This window comes from Schistocerca nitens, chromosome 5 (assembly GCF_023898315.1).
Source record: "Schistocerca nitens isolate TAMUIC-IGC-003100 chromosome 5, iqSchNite1.1, whole genome shotgun sequence".
Lineage (NCBI taxonomy): Eukaryota > Metazoa > Arthropoda > Insecta > Orthoptera > Acrididae > Schistocerca > Schistocerca nitens.
In genome coordinates this window covers 882531927-882549320 of record NC_064618.1, presented here as the reverse complement: position 1 = coordinate 882549320, position 17394 = coordinate 882531927, and the positions used below count along the sequence as shown (strand labels likewise).

At 43.6% G+C, this 17394-nt stretch overlaps 1 protein-coding gene across 1 annotated transcript in view; it reads left to right on the top strand.

The window, feature by feature from the left end:
* The window catches only part of LOC126259578 (nuclear pore complex protein Nup205), a 325077-nt gene that overhangs the window by 41193 nt on the left and 266490 nt on the right, over nucleotides 1-17394 (top strand). Inside the window, exons 3-4 of the mRNA XM_049956486.1 lie at nucleotides 4630-4798; nucleotides 6583-6801. Of these exons, the coding sequence (XP_049812443.1) occupies nucleotides 4630-4798; nucleotides 6583-6801 (388 nt within the window). The remainder of the gene's footprint in view (nucleotides 1-4629; nucleotides 4799-6582; nucleotides 6802-17394) is intronic.

Sequence of the window (17394 nt, the reverse complement as noted above, 5' to 3'; positions counted from 1 at the left end):
AGGCCCATCAGCCTCACCAACGTTCTTTGTAAGCTGCTGGAACGTATGGTATTTCAGCGGTTGGGTTGGGTCCTGGAGTCACGTGGCTTGCTGGCTCCATGTCAGGGCGGCTTCCGCCAGGGTCGCTCTACCACTGATAATCTTGTGTCCATCGAGTCTGCCATCCGAACAGCCTTTTCCAGACGGCAACACCTGTTTGCCGTCTTTTTTGACTTATGTAAAGCATACGGCACGACTTAGCGACATCATACCCTTGCCACATTGTATGAGTGGGGTCTCCGGGGACCACGCCCGATTTTTAATCCAAAACTTCCTGTCGCTCCGTACTTTCCGTGTTCAAGTTGGTGACTCCCATAGTTCCATCCATATCCAGGAGAATGGAGTCCCGCATGGCTCTGTAATGAGTGTCTCTCTATTTTTAGTGGCCATTAACAGTCTAGCAGCAGCTGTCGGGCCCTCTGTCTCACCTTCTCTGTGTGCAGACGGCTTCTGCATTTTGTACTACTGCTCCAGTACTGTTGTTGCTGAGCGGCGCCTCCAGGGAGCCATCCACAAGGAGCAGTCATGGGCTCTAGCCCACGGCTTCCAGTTTTCAGCCCCAAAGTCGTGTCTCAAGCACTTCTGTCGGTGTCGTACCGTTCATCCAGAACCCGCACTTTACCTTAATGATGATCCACTCACTGTAGTGGAGACATAATCATTTCCTAGGACTGATTTTCAATGCTCGATTGACTTGGCTCCCTCATCTTCGTCAGCTTAAGCAGAGGTGTTGGCAGCACCTCAATGCCCTCCATTGCCTGAGCAACACCAATTGGGGTGCAGATCGCTGTACGCTGCTGCAGATCTACAGAGCCCTTGTCCAACCCCGAATTGACTATGGGAGTGTGGTTTATGGTTTGGCAGCGCTTTCAGCATTGCATTTACTCGACCCTGTGCGCTACTGTGGGGTTCGAGTAGCGACAGGAGCTTTTAGGACGAGTCCGGTGACCAGCGTACTGGTGGATGCTGTTGTCCTTCCACTGCAGATCAGACGTGTGCAACTGCTCGTCTGTTACGCAGCACACATTCATAGCTCCCCTGAGCATCCGAATTACCGTATCCTTTACCCGCCTGCGGCAGTCCATCTCCCGCATCGGCGGCCCAGATCGGGGCTAACGATTGCGCTTCGCGTGCGGTCCCTTCTCTTCGAACTGGAGTCCTTCCCTTTACCACCTCTACTTGCGGACTGGACACGTACGCCTCCATGGTGTATGCCTCGGCCACAGCTTCGTCTGGACCTTTTGCATGGCCCTAAGGACTCAGTTAACCCCGCCACTCTCCGCTGTCACTTCCTCTCGATTCTTGACATGTTCCTGGGCTCTGAAGCAGTTTAAACCGATGGCTCAATGGCTGATGGTCACGTAGGCTTCGCATATGTTCATGGAGGTCATATTGAGCAGTACTCCTCGCCAGTTGGCTGCAGTGTTTTCACTGCAGAGCTGGTGGCCATATCTCGTGCTCTTGAGTACATCTGCTCATGCCCTGGCGAGTTATTTCTCCTGTGTACTGACTCACTGAGCAGCCTACAAGCTATCGACCAGTGCTACCCTCACCACCCTCTGGTGGCGTCCATTCAGGAGCCCATCTGTGCCCTGGAACAGTCCCACCATTCCGTGGTGTTTGTGCGGACCCCAGGACACGTCGGAATCCCCGGCAACGAACTTGCCGACAGGCTGCCCAAACAGGGGACACGGAAACTGCTTCTGGAGATAGGCATCTCCGAAGCTGACCTGCGTTGTCTTACACCGCAGGGTTTTGCTGGCTTTGGGAGACGGAATGGCATAACAGCAAGCACAACAACTGCGTGTCATTAAGGGGACTGAATGTGTGGAAGTATTCCGTGCAGGCCTCTTGCAGTTGATCAGTTGTCCTCTGCCGGCTCCGCATTGGCCGTATGTGGCTAATGCATGCTTACCTACTCTGTCGAGAGGACCCACCTCAGTGCCGCTGTGGCTTCCAAATGACAGTCGTCCATCTCTTGCTGGACTGCCCACTTTTAGCCACTCTGCGGCAGACTTTTAACTTCCCCAGCACCCTGCCTTTGGTGTTGGGTGACTATGCCTCCACAGCAGCTTTAGTTTTACGTTTTATCCATGAGAGTGGGTTTTGTACTTCTATGTAGGTTTTAGCGCATGTCCTTTGTCCCTCTGTGTCCTCCACCGTAGTGCTTTTAGGGTGGAGGTTTTAGTGTGTTGCAGAGTGGCTGGTTTTCCCTTTTTATTCTCGTGGTTGGCCAGTCACTGTAATCTGCTTTCGTGTTTTACTATCTTCTGTTTCCAGCGTCTCTCAGTTGTTTTCTTGTCCTCTTTCGTTCCTTTTAGTGTTCGTTGCCTTCCCTTCGTTCTTGTGGCTTTTCCTTTCTTTCCGTTTTGTGTTATATGTTTCGTCTGTTGTATTCTCACACTTGTGGCATTGTTTTATTAGGAATAAGGGACCGATGACCTCGTAGTATGGTCCCTTCTGCCGCCTTTATACCAACCACCCAATCTACTGTTTGCCTTGCACCTCATGGTTGTTTGCAGAATATGGATTTAGATGTAGATGTAAAATTAATAACAGTTACATGTATTTGGCAATGTTTGTAATAAAGACATCTTCAAGATGTTTGGTTATCTTATTGCTGTTTTTTGAAATTTATTGTAATTAGCTCATGGAAATTCTGTAGAACAATGTTCAGTGAAAATGTGCTTGGTAATCTAGCACTATCATCTGCAGATCAACCCAGATTGTTGTGACTGTCAAATGTCTGTGAAAGTTGGTTGTCCTTCAGTTTGCTGAATTTTAATTTTTAATTAATCTGGAAGGCAAGTAATGTTACTCCAAGATGTCAATTGTGTGTGACAATTAATGTCTACTTCTTTGAACTATGCAACTTTTATTTATTTAAAATTGCATAATGAGAGTTCTTGTAAAGTGGTTGCTGTAAAACTGTTAACTTCATCTTGGTTGTGTGTTGTGGATAAATCTTTGACTCTTGATAATACGCTTATATTGTCAGCAAACATTGTTTCTAAAAGATTTTGCCAGGTGATTTATGTAAATTAATAACTTGCACTGAACAGTATGGGACAGCATTTGTTATGTTTCTGGATCTACTTCTTCATCTACATTAATACTCTGCACGCCACCTGACAGTGAGAGGAAGCAGTATGTTGTCTGACTCTTCCCAGGAGAGAGAGAGAGCTTTGCGAGGCAAAAGCCCAGTTCCCAGAAGGAAGAGAACTTTGTGAGACAAAAGTCTAGAACGTTTTCTTTCAATGGCAGACTCCTCAAGAAATTACAGTACCTCTGTATTGATTACGGTGTTGCGAGGCAGCAGTAGTGAATGACTAACACCCCTTGATAGTCTCAAAAGATGGTTCCTGTAACTTTCCCTGCAAAATATGTGACCTTTGCCTTTTTTTGGAGCACTTTTGTCAGGTTTCTTCCAAACAGTGCTCTGGCATTTTGTGCCAAGGTTCGAGCAATGGACCCAGGTCTTATCCACATTTGAATGCTCGTACAGCATTCCCTGTAGACAGACGTTAACTTCCGTCGGATATTGACAGTGGATAGTCGTTTTGCGATAAAAAACAAATGACAGAGGCAGCTCACAAGCAGACACACCTTGTAGTGGTAACTCCGTGTTCACTGACGGCCTACTGGCAAGATACTGCAGTATGCACCACAGGCTGGTGAGAGCCTTGTCAACACACACCAATTGAACTCTCCAGCCCTCAGATGTCATGGCCTCAATTTATGTTGCAGAATAATAAAATGGGAAACTTACTTATTGGTTGATCCTCATATTAAGTGGCAAGTTGATACCACATCTTACAACAACATTATCAGGGAACGTATTCAGGAAATTCTGCAAGTTCTGTGTAAAGCACTCTACCACTACAGCTCCTGATTCAGGAGGTCTGTAAATGAACCTGATTACCATAGTTGACCCACTTTTGCTGATTAAGTTCACCCAGATTAATTCAGTTTCTGAATCCACAATAACATCGCTAGACATTATTGACTGAATTCTTTGCTGCAATAAATATGCCATCTTGTTAATAATGCCACAATATTTTAATTTTTCCTGGGAACATTTTATGGCTTACATCATCGGCAGGATAAACGAAGTCGTAGAAAAAAACAAATGCAGAATTTTTCTTGTGAAATTTGGTAAGAAATTATTTATTCTGAGCTATATTTTGATTTCTGTAAAGAGATTCCACCATGGAAGACAATATGAGGCAGTAAATAAGTACTGCACAGAAAAGTTGGCCAGGTTTCAATTATAGGCTATCTTTTCAAAAACACCCCTTTTATGCTAGTAAATTTCCTTTTACACTATGCTTCTCACATTGGTCTAATAATTTTTAAGTTTTGTTGCTTTTCTGACTGATCCTCATTCACAATTGTGTTTGACTTTTCATTTTTTGTCTTGTGTTACATGCATCAAAATACAGCATTTGTTTTTGTAACTTTGTTATATTTATGGAAATCTTTGCTTCCAATCCCGCTTTGTCACCAGCTCATCTAGTAACCACTCACTGTAATTTTAAGACTTTGAGGTAGTTATTGGAAGTATGATTGGTTGTCATCTTTTCTGTTTAGCCAAAGAATTCCCAGCATAGAGAAGAGCTACGAAAAGGAATTACGGAAGGTATAATGCTTCCAGGCATTGGCCATCAAACTCTGTCGAAGGAGATAGTGGATGAAGCAATAATAATTTCAGACATGTACGATCTTAACGAGTTCGTCGCCCTTGACTTACTGTGCACAGGTATGGTAACTTCAGTTTACTGGAACGTTATGTGACAATTGCTGGAAGTTTTGTAACGTTAATAAATTTATTTTTATGAAATTAAATATTTACTTATTCTGGGGCAGTCAGAACTACAACCATTCTAATTATTACTAAGCCTATTATATGTAATAGCAACAGCATAGAGGTCAGCTTCACTGCTGTTGCAGATATCTGTTCTGGAGACCTACAAATATTATCAAATAAATTTTATATTCCACTTTGATGTCAACTGAGGTGCAGATAGGCAGTTTTTTCAATGAAAACATTACACAGAGTATCACAGATGCTTTTGAAGCTGCAGAAGTAGCAGTGCTATTAGTTACCATTAGTTACAAACTTTTAACGCTATATGTAAAATTATGATGCCTACACAGAATTTTCGAAAATAGTAACAAGACGCATCTGAACACTTGGAGGTGTGCACACACACTCACCTGTGCATGTACTCACGCTCCCCTCCCACACACACACACACACACACACACACACACACACCAGTTGGGTTAATAAGATGCTTGCCAAATATCAGGACCTGATATATTTTATGTGTTGGTGGTTTCTTTGTGTGCAGCATGGTGAATGTGTTCTATGATGACTGTGGAGCTCCTGATACAAAATCCAATCATATAAAAAGAAAAATCCACAATGGGATAATGACAATATTATGAAAAGGGTAGTTGCTACTCACCATACAGCAGAGATACTGTGTTGCAGATAGGCACAACAGAAAGATTGTCAAACGAATATTTCGGCCAAACAGGCATTCATCGGGAGCGCACACACACACACACACTCTCTCTCTTTCAATCTGGCTGCCAAGGCCAGACTGTCTGGCTTTGGCAGCCAGAGACTGTGGTTACACGTATGAGTTGCATTTGCATGAATTTGTGTGTGGATGTTGTCTGATTCTGATGAATGCCTGTTTTGCTGAAAGCTTTGTTTTACAGCCTTCTCTTGTTCCTATCTGTGTCTCAGTGTCTCCAGTATATGGCGAGCAGCAAGCATATAAACAGAAGTTTTAACAGCAGTCCTCCTTGATTGGTGTATGACTGTGTGCTTTATACACAGAATATCAAAACTTTTTGATTGATCCTTGTGTCTACATAAAAGTTTGACTGATGTTCCAAATAGTCTTTTGTTTTTAAAGCGTAGAGAGCTTCCTTATAAAGGAATGTGTGTGAAAGAAAATAAGAGAGAACATAGACAGCAAAACTGTTTTGCAGAAATAAGAAGTTAAAGCTATAGTATAGAGCCATTGTTAGGATGTTAAAGAAGTGGAAAAGCAATAATAATTGTTCCATTGTTTGATAATCCTCTCTCCTTGTGCTTTCTTGTCATTTTATTATCAGTCAGAAAAAAACATAATATGCAGTATGGTTTTCAGTATTTTTGCATCAGAATGTTAAGGGTATTTTCGAGACTCAGTGAAAGATTGGAGAAGAAGAGAGAACAGTTATGTGCATATTATCTTTCTATCTATTACAGTATGAAAGTGGAGCCAGTGTTAGCATAAATGGGGGGGGGGGGGGGGGGAATAATGCTGCATTGACCTCTTCCTTTAAAAACCTGGTTGAAATATTACTAAATTTCATAATGCATTAATAATATTGATTAGTCTTATTTTAAAATTTAATTTTACTAGGAGATGCAGATATATGTGTTTAATGGTATATTTACAGTCAAATCTAATTTTTTCCAACCAGAACTTTGTAAGTGCTGTTTGTAAGAGAAATCCTGCTAACAAATTCCTTTTCTTGTAGCTCAGCAGCGCATGCCTCATCACCCAGGTCTGCCTCGAGGACTGGTTGCTGTCTTGCTGTACTATGATGGCAGGCGTGCCTTAGTCTATGCTTTGCGTGCATTAGTGCAGGCTCGAAATGGAATTTCGTGGACTGTGAGTTCAACTGAGGAGGTCACTAGATATATCACGCGTTATACCCAGGAGCTGATGGATCATGGTGTAATAAATCGGATACTGGGTGAGCTATACACTCTTATATTGCTTGTGATGCTTCTTACGCAGAAGATGTGATTGCAATCAGATGTAATAATGTGAACTATTTAATACACCATGCTGTAATTGAAAACAGAGGTAATATTTTGGAGGGACTGCAGGTTTATATGTCTACAATATCTGTTCATTGGCAGTGAAACTCAAATATTGAGTATATAGCTAGATCATCATATATTTGTACATTCTCCACTTATCTTTGCCTTTGTCTTTACCTGTGTGTCACATTTCTCACACCAGAACAAACTATTTGATACACCTATTTAAAATGTTATGAATATCAAAAGTTCAAATGACTTCCTTGCATTAATTATTATTGTGTTCATTGTGTTAATAAAGTGCTGAATTGTCAATATTAAAAAAGGTTTTTGTCTTTGAGAAAAGCAAGTTGTAATTAGCGGGACAGAAAACTGGCACTTTAAAAAATCTGTAACAATTAGCTGTTGTTTCATATTGTAGGTATTTGCAAGAATGAATCAATATAAGAGTAAGTGCAAGTGATAATGCTCTGACATTTAGTTAGCTGAATGTATTGTAACTTATACAGAAGTTCCTCAGTAATTTGTGATTCACTGGTGTGAAAGTCATTCTCCTCTCTTAAACTTCTGTACACTTATACCTTAAGGGAAGAGATCTGAAAAGTATGTTAAAATGACAGGGTAACTGTTCACTCATTACTACCTCTTTTCATCATAGTTTGATGACTGTGGCTGTGCGGCAACCCCAGTTTGTTTGTAACTGTGTTGGAAAACTACTTTGATATTTCTTATAATGATAGTCTTATGGGAATGTTCAAAGCCCTTATTATGTCACAAATTTATCAATGCACGAACAATTAAAAATACAAAGGAACATAACTGTACCTATTATGACCGGCCGATATAAAGGTAATCACTTCTCATCTATCCCTAAGAGGCTCATGAGTTAGCAGGCCGTAGAAAAAGAACATGGAGTGTATGTGTTTCCTGTTAGGAAAGAAAGGGTGATGATTGTCTGGGTTGAAGTGGAAGGTTGCTGGTGAATCTTCCTGATGTGCAGTCGTGGTCCATTAAACTATTTGTTTCTAACATTTTGTCTAAGTCAGTGTTGGAAATCTTCAGAGGTGCTCCTCGTTGCATTGAGTCTTGTTGATAGCAGCACTGCAGATGTCCAACAAAGCTCTGGATGAAACTTAAGGGATGCAAAATTTCATGGTCGACAGCCACACAGCTCGAAAGGTTCACCAGCAAACAATACAATTGTTCATGAAAGCAACCAATGTGGAGTGGAAGGTGTTACCATCTCGGTTGATGCAGTGGTGGTGGGCGTGATGATGATGGCACTGGGATGTCAAATCATCTGAGACTGGGGAGACCCAGAAAATCTGCTGGCGTCCAGAGGTGTGGGCCAGACAATGAGAATATTTGTTGACGACTATGTCAAGATGGCAGCTGTGGGTCGGTGAACTACTGAGGAAGTAGTAACGGATGTCAGCAGAGAAGTTGTGACCTCTGCAGTGATTCAGTACCTGTCTCCTGAAGCATAGCAATGCCGTTGAGCTCTGCAGTGGATGGGGGATGCAGGTGTCCACAGTTTTGTATGATTTGAAATGTAGGCCCTGCTGATTCAGCAGGTGGAGCTTGAATTTGCACGAGTGCCGACGAGTTATGCATTTTGCCGGCCTAAAAGTAGCTTTGTAGATCTGAGTGATGGCTACTATTTCATCCAATGACAGCATCAGTACCTCCATCAGGAATGTATGGAATGTTGATATATCTGATCATTGAATCAGAGTGTGATCTGCCATATCTTGTATTCAAATCTGTCATGGTGCCTTGTAAAACAGGCACCTGCTAAGAATAAGACTGACTGCCTTCCCTATTCTGCTGGAAAGTAAGCCGTACACTTGCTATGTAGATTCATTGCTCAGAGCACTGAGAAAGTTACACCTTCACTTATTGTAGCTCCGTAACATAATGTTGTCGAGGGGAAATATTTTTTGGAATAATTGGCACCCTTCTGATTGCTACTAGCTTTCTGTTATATCATATGCATGAAAATTTAGGCAGAGCCACGTGATATATGTATCCTAATTTATGTTGCTAACTTGAATTCTGAAGAGAAAAAAAGATTATGCTGACGTATTGTTCGTGTGGCTGGATCGTAGGTTGGAGCCTGATAATCTGTTGGGGCAGCAGTGGCAGTGATTTTTCCATATGCTCCCAGTGCAGTTAATCCTGTTGCCGCCTCTGCTGTATGAACAGGGAACAGGGCAATGGCATTGCTAAATAGCTGTTCTGTTTTCATGAGACGCAGAATAGCCTTACTTTTTATGTTATGATGAGAGGTTATGTGCAACTGCTGAACCTGCAGTTTAGTCGTGGGGAATAATCTGAGTTCTCTAATTTGGTTCACTGTCTATTGGTTGTGGGATTCTTGCTCTGACATAACACATTACGTTTGTGCAGACACTATGTATAATTAAGGACCGCATGTAGCTTGAGGAATTCTCGGATGTCAATCCGTGTCATTGCAAGTTCTCCTCAATATTTTGGCAGAGTTGTTGCCATCTCCAGGCGGTCCTTCTTGACTCCTGCTCCACACTTTTCAGAATTGTATATACTATTGTGTGTAAATTGAAGGTAGAGGGGAGAATGGGAAGGAAAGGGAAGGGACTTTTGATGTCTGTGATAACGAGTGAAAACATTTGCTGGACCGGGATTCAAACCCTGGGATCTCCTGCTTACTAGACAGTTGTGTTAACCAATGCGCCACCCAGATACAATACATACAGCAACTGTGCCGACCATATCACAAAACATCTTGGCCGACCCATACTCCCACCTTGTGCCACCTATCTGCAGTCCCTGTTCATGTCCTTCATGCTCGCTACTATGACAGGGTATATACGCCCTGGGGTAATCGGAAAATCTGGGAAAAATGCAGGAATTTTTTCATCCGGGAGAAAAACTGGAGAAGCACGGGAATTTTTTAGAATTCTGGGAATTTTACAGTGTTTTAGTTTTCAGTTAATTTTTTAGAATTTTGATTGTTAAGAACTGATTGTCTAACAAAGAATATTACTGTATCCCACTACAGCTGAATTATACTGCAGCGGCCTCATGGAATAGCTGTGCAGTTTGAGGCGCCATGTCACAGATTGCACGGCCCCTCCCGCCGGAGGTTTCAGTACTCCCTTGGACGTGTGTGTGTGTGTGTGTGTGTGTGTGTGTGTGTGTTGTTGTTGTTGTAAGCAGAATTTAGTTTAACTAGTTTGTAAGTCTAGGGCCAATGACCTCAGCAGTTTGGTCCCTTAGGAATTCACACACATTATACTGCAGCAATAAATCATAAACAACAGAAAAAAAATAAAGTAAAACTTAAGTTGCAAAGGAAATGTGCCATTTACAGCAAAACGCATTGTACATGCAAGGGTCTTCCAACAGCAAAATGTGTTAAAGGCATTAGGACGAAAGACTACACAATACTTCGTAACAGTAAACTGCTTGCATTGAGCGTGACACCACAACTGTTTACATTAGCTTCATTAGAGCAGTTGCCAGGCTCATGTGCCTGCGCAGTTGAGTCGCATTTGAACAGTACACTGTCTCGCTTCTGGCTACTTGAAGTGTGACTGTTGGCTGTATCAGCTGTAGCAAGCGGCCGTATGCTACTCAGAAAAATTTTTCTGACACACAGTGTTTACATTTACTGATTTTGCTATTTCCTCTTCGTTTACAGCTCTCATGTCAAATGAAAACAAAACTAATTCCTGTGGCCGGGAGCCGTCAATTGATTTAAAATACATTCACATAATTATAGAATGCCAAAATAAGTTATTAGTCTCAGTTTTTCTGTTTCATTTTATTTCCAGGTTTTTGACAGTCAAGTATTAATTGCCTTGAATGAGATTTTCACTCTGCAGCGGAGTGTGCGCTGATATGAAACTTCCTGGCAGATTAAAACTGTGTGACCGACCGAGACTCGAACTCGGGACCTTTGCCTTTCGCGGGCAAGTGCTCTACCATCTGAGCTACCGAAGCACGACTCACGCCCAGTCCTCACAGCTTTACTTCTGCCAGTACCTTGTCTCCTACCTTCCAAACTTTACAGAAGCTCTCCTGCGAACCATGCAGAACTAGCACTCCTGAAAGAAAGGATATAGCGGAGACATGGCTTAGCCACAGCCTGGGGGATGTTTCCAGAATGAGATTTTCACTCTGCAGCGGAGTGTGCGCTGATATGAAACTTCCTGGCAGATTAAAACTGTGTGCCCGACTGAGACTCGAACTCGGGACCTTTGCCTTTCGCGGGCAAGTGCTCTACCATCTGAGGAGAGCAGGAGAGCTTCTGTAAAGTTTGGAAGGTAGGAGACGAGGTACTGGCAGAAGTAAAGCTGTGAGGACCGGGCGTGAGTCGTGCTTCGGTAGCTCAGATGGTAGAGCACTTGCCCGCGAAAGGCAAAGGTCCCGAGTTCGAGTCTCGGTCGGGCACACAGTTTTAATCTGCCAGGAAGTTTCATTAATTGCCTTGCAGAATGATGAAGTTATTTTTGTTGGTTTGCTAAAGAAATTTGGCTGCTGAGGCAGTCAATTTATTTGAAGTGAAGTGTTTCATTCCAGACTACTGGCTAGTGTAAACCGTTTGCTGGATTTCAAGTGCATGTTTTCATCTTCTTCCACAAATGGCATTATGCCTTGATAAAGAACCAAACATGAGATAATGTAGTACTTGTACTCTAAGAAAATTTACATCCAAAGAACCACACTGAAAGGTTTAATATCAGGTTGGGGCCTACTTCATTGTGAATCTGGACATACAAATGTGAACTTTAAGCAGAAATATGTATTTTAGTATGGTTTGCAAAATTCCGATGCTCTTGGAGTATCATCTGATGTCCTGTTTCTTTTACGATGCAATGTAAGATCTCTTGATGCTTTAAATGTATGTACGTACAGACTTCCTACGTATTGTAGCTGCGCACACTCAGTAATGACTGTATTCTGGCGGTCAATGGCAACTGCTGAAATGAACTTGTTTCTAATAGGTCATGGGAAAATATTGCGAATGGTGGTTTGAAAAGCGCCACTTCAATGTAAATTACCATTAAGTAATAGGAATTATGTTGCATATGAGAATGTGTGATAAATTTTTTAAAATCAGTGTGTTTGCCTCTCATTTAAAACTTAACTCTTTGAGACCAGCCACTTTGAAGAATTTCAAGCACAGAAGACCAGACATTTATGTCATTATTTAAAATTTTCCTGGCACATTTGTGTGATGTATCTTAAAGTGTAACACGCGCAAAAAAATACCAATTTATATGTGAAAACTTAACTTTTCTGGCGGCTTATTGATCTTTGAGACCAGTATTATATATGAAAGTGTAGCTTTTCTTGTAGCCACAGTTGTATATTATTTTAAACCATTAACTTTTCCTACTTGTGTGTTCGCACTACTTAACAGTGGTGTTGGTGTTGACTGACTACATCAGATGTTCTATGCTCTGAATATCTGCTTTCATTGGCTGGTGAGATCACGTGACATGAGCTATGATTGACTTAAAAAGTGCACTACAGTCTCAATTTCAACACTTCGGAAACTAACGTTCTGTGTTTGGTGGAATTTGAATGTATACTTTTGTAATATGAAAATACTGCACATCAAAAATTTTCTTTGTTTTCACTCGCACTCGTTTACTAATGTGCCGGGAAGTTTGAGCCGATGCGTAAAACCTGAACTCTTCAAAGCATTGATAAGTTTTACAATTCTGACGGAAAGTATACTGTCACTTAACACGGAAAAAGTATATTTTCAGGTGGAAGATAGAGTATTTTTAACTGGGAAATCCGATAAAAATCTGAGAATTTGTTTTCCTTGTCTGCTTGTACACCTTGTATGAGATTTCCGAAGGCATAATTGTGCATCCGCTCTGAAGAAGATGGATTCATTGCCCATTGAGGTGAATCAGTTATATGAAGGTGTGGTGCGCACCACATGACATGTCCAAAACAGCAGACACCATGCATTCATATAATTGATTCGCCTCAATGGGCAATGAATCCATTTTCTTCAGTGCGGATGCTCAGTTATGTCCTACCTCCTGCAGAAACCTGAAAGAAGTGAGCACGGAGGACACGGACACGGACACGGACAGGGACTGGGGATGTAGCACTAGGTGGGAGTGTGGATTGGCCGAGAGGCTGTCGCAATAAACTATGCGTGCAGGTGGCACAGTGGTTTCCGCAACTGCCTAGTAAGCAGGGGAGCCTGGGATTGGGTCCCAGTCTGGCACACAGTTTCACTCGCCGCCGCTGATTCCGCATTAAGTCCCGACGCAACTGACATCGGTAGTCCCTCCCCTCCCCTTCCCTTTCCTTCTCTCCCACCTCCTCCCCCTCCTCCAGTTTAGCTACAACGAATCACAGCTGTGGATCCTGCGTGGTGTCTCTTCTTCCGGATATCTCCGAAAGAACAGACACCACGCATTCATATAAACATCCTAGATATGTTGCCGTTACCCCCTCCACTGATCTGCTATTTTGCTAGTGGTGCCTGGCTATGATCTGTGGCCTTGAGGAGTGTCCCTGCTATGTTGTCAGGTGCAGACCTTACTGTATGTTAACACTTTTTTTTGCACAGTACAGGGTTTTACACCTGACTCAGTTGTAAGCCAACTATCTTTGTTAATTGTACTATCTTGACACCAATTATTAGGTTATCTTGTACTTCACTTATTAGTGATCTTGTACTTCACTTATTAGTGTCCAAGATGGTCTAATTACCCCCAGGGGTCTCGCCGCTTTTTGGTGGGTTCGTGCTTCCCTACCACGGGTCCCCAGCATTTACGGCATCTTTTACCTTCCGTGCTGCATGTCTGTCCTCCTGCTATTCTTTTTTCCCCTCGCTTGGGAAACACGTCTGGGATGTTTTTGGCAATGTGTTCTGTATTTTCAGCAGTTGACCACTGTTTTTCGTTCCTTTTTCCTTTCTTTGTTCACCTTCTACTTTACTTCGTCTGCTTCGGCATTTGAGGTTCCTATTTTTCCTTCTTCCTACCTGTGCACTACTGAAGGCTGTCCCACGCGTCTGACACGTAACAGGTGACTGGGTGACATGTAATTCCCAACCCGAGGTAGACAGGTAGGGTTCGTACGTACCCCCTGGCACAGGCCAGGCCCAGAGAGGGGTGATTGCCTGAGCTGCTACCGTCCATAATTCCCGATTGGTCCTCTGTCAGGTGTTCGGGAGGTGTGAACTATCACCTGAGGCGGGTGAGGCCCCTTCTGAGTGGGGTCCCCAGCCGGAAGGAGTGTACCATCGGAGACACTGACAGTCGTGGGGGATTTTCTGGCAATCGGCCAATTGTCATCTTCACAGTCCACGTCTACCAAACATAAATGGAATAAAGCTCCCAATTCAGAGACCCTCCCAGTTGCACCACAGTTCCCTGTACTGAAGACTGTCAGTCCTTTGCAATGTTAAATCCGTTTCTTACTTCAGAAAGGTGTTAATGCAATTGCTGGCCCTATGAAATCCTGCTCTCGTTTATGCAGTGGTGCTTTGCTTTTGGAGACTACTTCTGATTCTCAGGCACAACTACTGCTAGCTGTTTAGCTTTTCCACAGCTATCCTGTTTGTGTCGAGGGCTGTAGAACTCTGCATTCTTCCAGTGTTGTGATTTACGCTCCACTAGGCTACTCGGTGGTCTGACCGAGACAGAAATCCAAACGAACCTCTCTGATCAGGGTGTCATAACCGACCGTCAGGTGATGAAAAGGTAGATGCATCCTTAGTGCCCACACTCAATCTTTTTCTCACCTTTAATGGAGTGTTGCTTGCATCCAAGATCAAAGCAGGCTGTGAAGTTATCACATTCTGACCGTACATTCCAAACCGGTGTCATCGTTACAACCGCACTTGAGGGTCCTGTCGACACCCGGGCATAAGTGTCAACTGCAATGGTGACCGTGCCGCCTCCCCCCCCCCGTGTCTCGATGAGTGGGCTGTCCGGGAGACCCAGATAAAGGCAAATGTGCCTTACCTAGTTGCTTGCAAGCTATTGGTTAGTTGCAAACCCTGCATTCTACCATCTGGCACTTACATCCTGTTCTTGCTACATCTTGTTCCGTGAAGGATGTGGTCACGCAGACACGTGACCTCAAATTCAGCACTGAGGTTGTGAAATTGCCCAGTGTCGTGGTAGCATCACAGGTTCGTCTTCCAGCTGTGCGACGAGCCCCCAAACGTTCGCTTCCTGGGGCGGTCACCTGCTACACAACTAGGAGGCCGGAAAGCGTAGAAGGAATAGTCCCCTGAAGACTTCCTGCGTCCCTCCGGCCGACAGACATCTGAGTCTTCCTCTGCCAAACAGAAAAGCTCCAAGAAGTCAAACAAAGCCAAACGGTCTTCTCGTTCGCCGACTCGGATCCTCGTAGACGGTGTCACCGTGCGATACCCTCATCCGTGTGACCTCCGTGTCGCACTTGTGCACTGCCGACCGTTCTTCTGCCCTGGACTCTGCAGATCTACAGAGAGAGAATGCCGACGACTCTGTAGATCTCCTGGAGCGAGATCCTCCAGCCTCAGCGCCCTGTAGCAGTGAGTCTTTGAAGGCTGGTACTTGGCAGTTGCTGAGGTGAACCTCTTCATTTTTTCCCTCCTCCCCTTCTCATTATGGTTCTTCTTCAATGGAATGTTTGTGGCCTTCGATTAAACAAAGAAGATTTACAGCTGCTCTTAGAATCACAGTGTCCACTTGTTCTCTGCTTCCAGAAAAATAAATTGTGTCCTCACGACTGCTTTGAGCTCTTGCATTTCTTCCCAGTTCATTTTGATGTTCACCCCCCCCCCCCCCCCCCCCTCCCCCTTCCATCTCGTGGGGGAGTCATGTCTCTCTTAATGAGATGATGTTCATAGTCAACCAATTTCCCTGACTACATGCCTTCAAGCTGTTGCAGTTCGCCTTTTCCTTCCTAACTTGACCTTTTCCCTTTGCACTGTTTACATCCCTCCGTCATTCGATGTCACGAGGGCTTACTTCCTACAGCTTATTGGGCAGTTGCCTCACTGCTTTCAGCTGCTCGGTGACTTTAATGCGCATCACGCTTTTGTGTTTCTCCCAGAACCTGTCAGAGAGGTGTCCCCTTGGCTGACCTTCTCAATCAACTTAACCTTTCTGCGTTTACAAGGGAGCACCCACATTCCTTTCAGATTCCACACAGACCTATTCTCATTTGGACCCATCCTACTGCACTGCCCAGCATGCCCATTTTCAGTGGTCCATTCTCTTCGACACACGCTCGAGTGGCCATTTCCTGTGTGCTATCAGTTTGCTAACTTCTACCATACCTATACACACACCCAAATGGTAGCTTATTAAGGCCGACTGGAGGCTTTACTCCTCATCTACATCTACATCTACATTTATACTCCGCAAGCCACCCAACGGTGTGTGACAGAGGGCACTTTACGTGCCACTGTCATTACCTCCCTTTTCTGTTCCAATCGCGTATGGTTCGCGGGAAGAACGACTGTCTGAAAGCCTCTGTGCGCGCTCGAATCTCTCTAATTTTACATTCGTGATCTCCTCGGGAGGTATAAGTAGGGAGAAGCAATGTATTAGATACCTCATCCAGAAATGCAGCCTCTCCAAACCTGTCGAGCAAGCTACACCGCGATGCAGAGCGCCTCTCTTGCAGAGTCTACCACTTGAGTTTGCTAAACATCTCCGTAATGCTATCACGGTTACCAAATAACCCTGTGACAAAACGCGCCGCTCTTCTTTGGATCTTCTCTCTCTCTTCCGTCAACCCGATCTGGTGCGGATCCCACACTGATGAGCAATACTCAAGTATAGGTCGAACGAGTGTTTTGTAAGCCACCTCCTTTGTTGATGGACTACATTTTCTAAGGACTCTCCCAATGAATCTCAACCTGGTACCCGCCTTACCATTAATTAATTTTATGTGATCATTCCACTTCAAATCGTTCCACACGTATACTCCCAGATATTGTACAGAAGTAACTGCTACCAGTGTTTGTTCCGCTATCATATAATTGTACAATAAAGGATCCTTCTTTCTATGTATTCGCAATACATTACATTTATCTATGTTAAGGGTCAGTTGCCACTCCCTGCACCAAGTGCCTATCTGCTGCAGATCTTCCTGCATTTTGCTACAATTCTCTAATGCTGCAACTTCTCTGTATACTACAGCATCATCTGCGAAAAGCAGCATGGAACTTCCAACACTATCTACTAGGTCATTTATATATATTGTGAAAAGCAATGGTCCCATAACACTCCCCTGTGGCACGCCAGAGGTTACCTTAACGTCTGTAGACGTCTCTCCATTGATAACAACATGCTGTGTTCTGTTTGCTAAAAACTCTTCAATCCAGCCACACAGCTGGTCTGATATTCCGTAGGCTCTTACTTTGTTTATCAGGCCACAGTGCAGAACTGTATCGAACGCCTTCTGGAAGTCAAGGAAAATAGCATCCACCTGGGAGCCTGTATCTAATATTTTCTGGGTCTGATGAACAAATAAAGCAAGTTGGGTCTCACACGATCGCTGTT